Source organism: Condylura cristata, unplaced genomic scaffold (assembly GCF_000260355.1).
Source record: "Condylura cristata isolate star-nosed mole 26May11 unplaced genomic scaffold, ConCri1.0 scaffold00058, whole genome shotgun sequence".
Taxonomy (NCBI): domain Eukaryota; kingdom Metazoa; phylum Chordata; class Mammalia; order Eulipotyphla; family Talpidae; genus Condylura; species Condylura cristata.
This window is the reverse complement of record NW_004567159.1, coordinates 1,070,776-1,071,882: the sequence shown is the minus strand read 5'-3', so window position 1 is coordinate 1,071,882 and position 1,107 is coordinate 1,070,776. Positions and strand designations below refer to the sequence as shown.

General features: G+C 75.3%; 1 protein-coding gene across 1 annotated transcript in view; it reads right to left on the bottom strand.

The window, feature by feature from the left end:
• Positions 1–1,107, bottom strand: part of PERM1 (PPARGC1 and ESRR induced regulator, muscle 1) — a 5,726-nt gene that overhangs the window by 1,006 nt on the left and 3,613 nt on the right. Inside the window, exon 2 of the mRNA XM_012734547.1 lies at positions 206–1,103. Within this exon, the coding sequence (XP_012590001.1) occupies positions 206–1,103 (898 nt within the window). The remainder of the gene's footprint in view (positions 1–205; positions 1,104–1,107) is intronic.

The window sequence follows — 1,107 nt, the reverse complement described above, 5'->3', positions numbered from 1 at the left end:
GACGCTGCCCTAGCGCGGCCTGGGGCCCTTGTGCGCTGCCCCAAGACCGGCAGGCGGTGGTCCTGGCCGCAGGGGCGCTGGGCAGTGCCAGGCCCGCCTGGCTGCCCAGCGGGACCGTGCCCAGGGGCCAGGAACTGGTCCTCCCACCCAGGTCAGCCCAGAGCCCCCGGGCCAGAACCTGGGCCCGGCCTGCCCCTCCCGGCACCCGTCCTGGCCCTGCTCCCCGGACAGTGTGTTCCCGGGGCCTGGGCAGGCACGAGCACCACACGACACGCACCTGCTCGCCTGACCGCCAGGTCCAGCTGCTCGGCGGAGGCCGCGCCAGGCTCCGGCAAGGGGCCAGGCCCGGGGGACCCCACGGCTCGCCGCCCGGGGAGTGCGGACAGGCCGGGGCGGCCCTCCAGCCCGTCCCCCTCCAGGAAGTATTCATAGGCCTCGGGGGTGGTGATGGGCACGGGGTCTCCGGCCGGGGGCGCCAGCTCAGGGTGGGCCCCACGCCCCGGGGCCCGTGCGCGGCCGTCCCGGAAGAGGTACTCGCACACGTCAGGCCACTGGGCGCCGGCCTGGCCGGCCTCCTCTGCACCTTCGTCCTCCTCTTCGATCGTATCGCAGAAAAAGAACTCGTAGGCCTCGGGGAGGGTCAGCGCAAAGCAGCCCCTGGACCCAGGTCCTCCCAGCGCGGAGGCAGAGGGGGCTGCGGGGGGCAGGTGCTTCAGGATCCGGGGCTGGGGGGGCCGCGGGCCGACCGCCACCGCATCCCAGGCTCCCGGCCCCCCGAGGCTCCTCGGGGCCTCCGCTGCACACGGCCCCTCAGGGCCCGGCTCGGCCACGGAGAACCGTACTTTCTTCTTCTTGGGGGCTCGGACAGGGCCTCCAGGGGGCCCCCCCGAGGGATGTCCAGGGGCTGAGGTCTCCCTCTCCTGGAGAACCCCTGGAGACTCAGGTGCGGGGGCCTCCGGGGCCGCTGCACACTCACCCCCGCCGGGCAGGGCCCCGGGAAGGAAGCCGGGCTGAGCCCGAGGCAGGCCACCCCTCGGGGCGGCGGCAGGCGGACCCAGCGGCGGCAGCTGCGCGTTCAGCCGAGGCTGGGTAGCCGCGGTACACAGG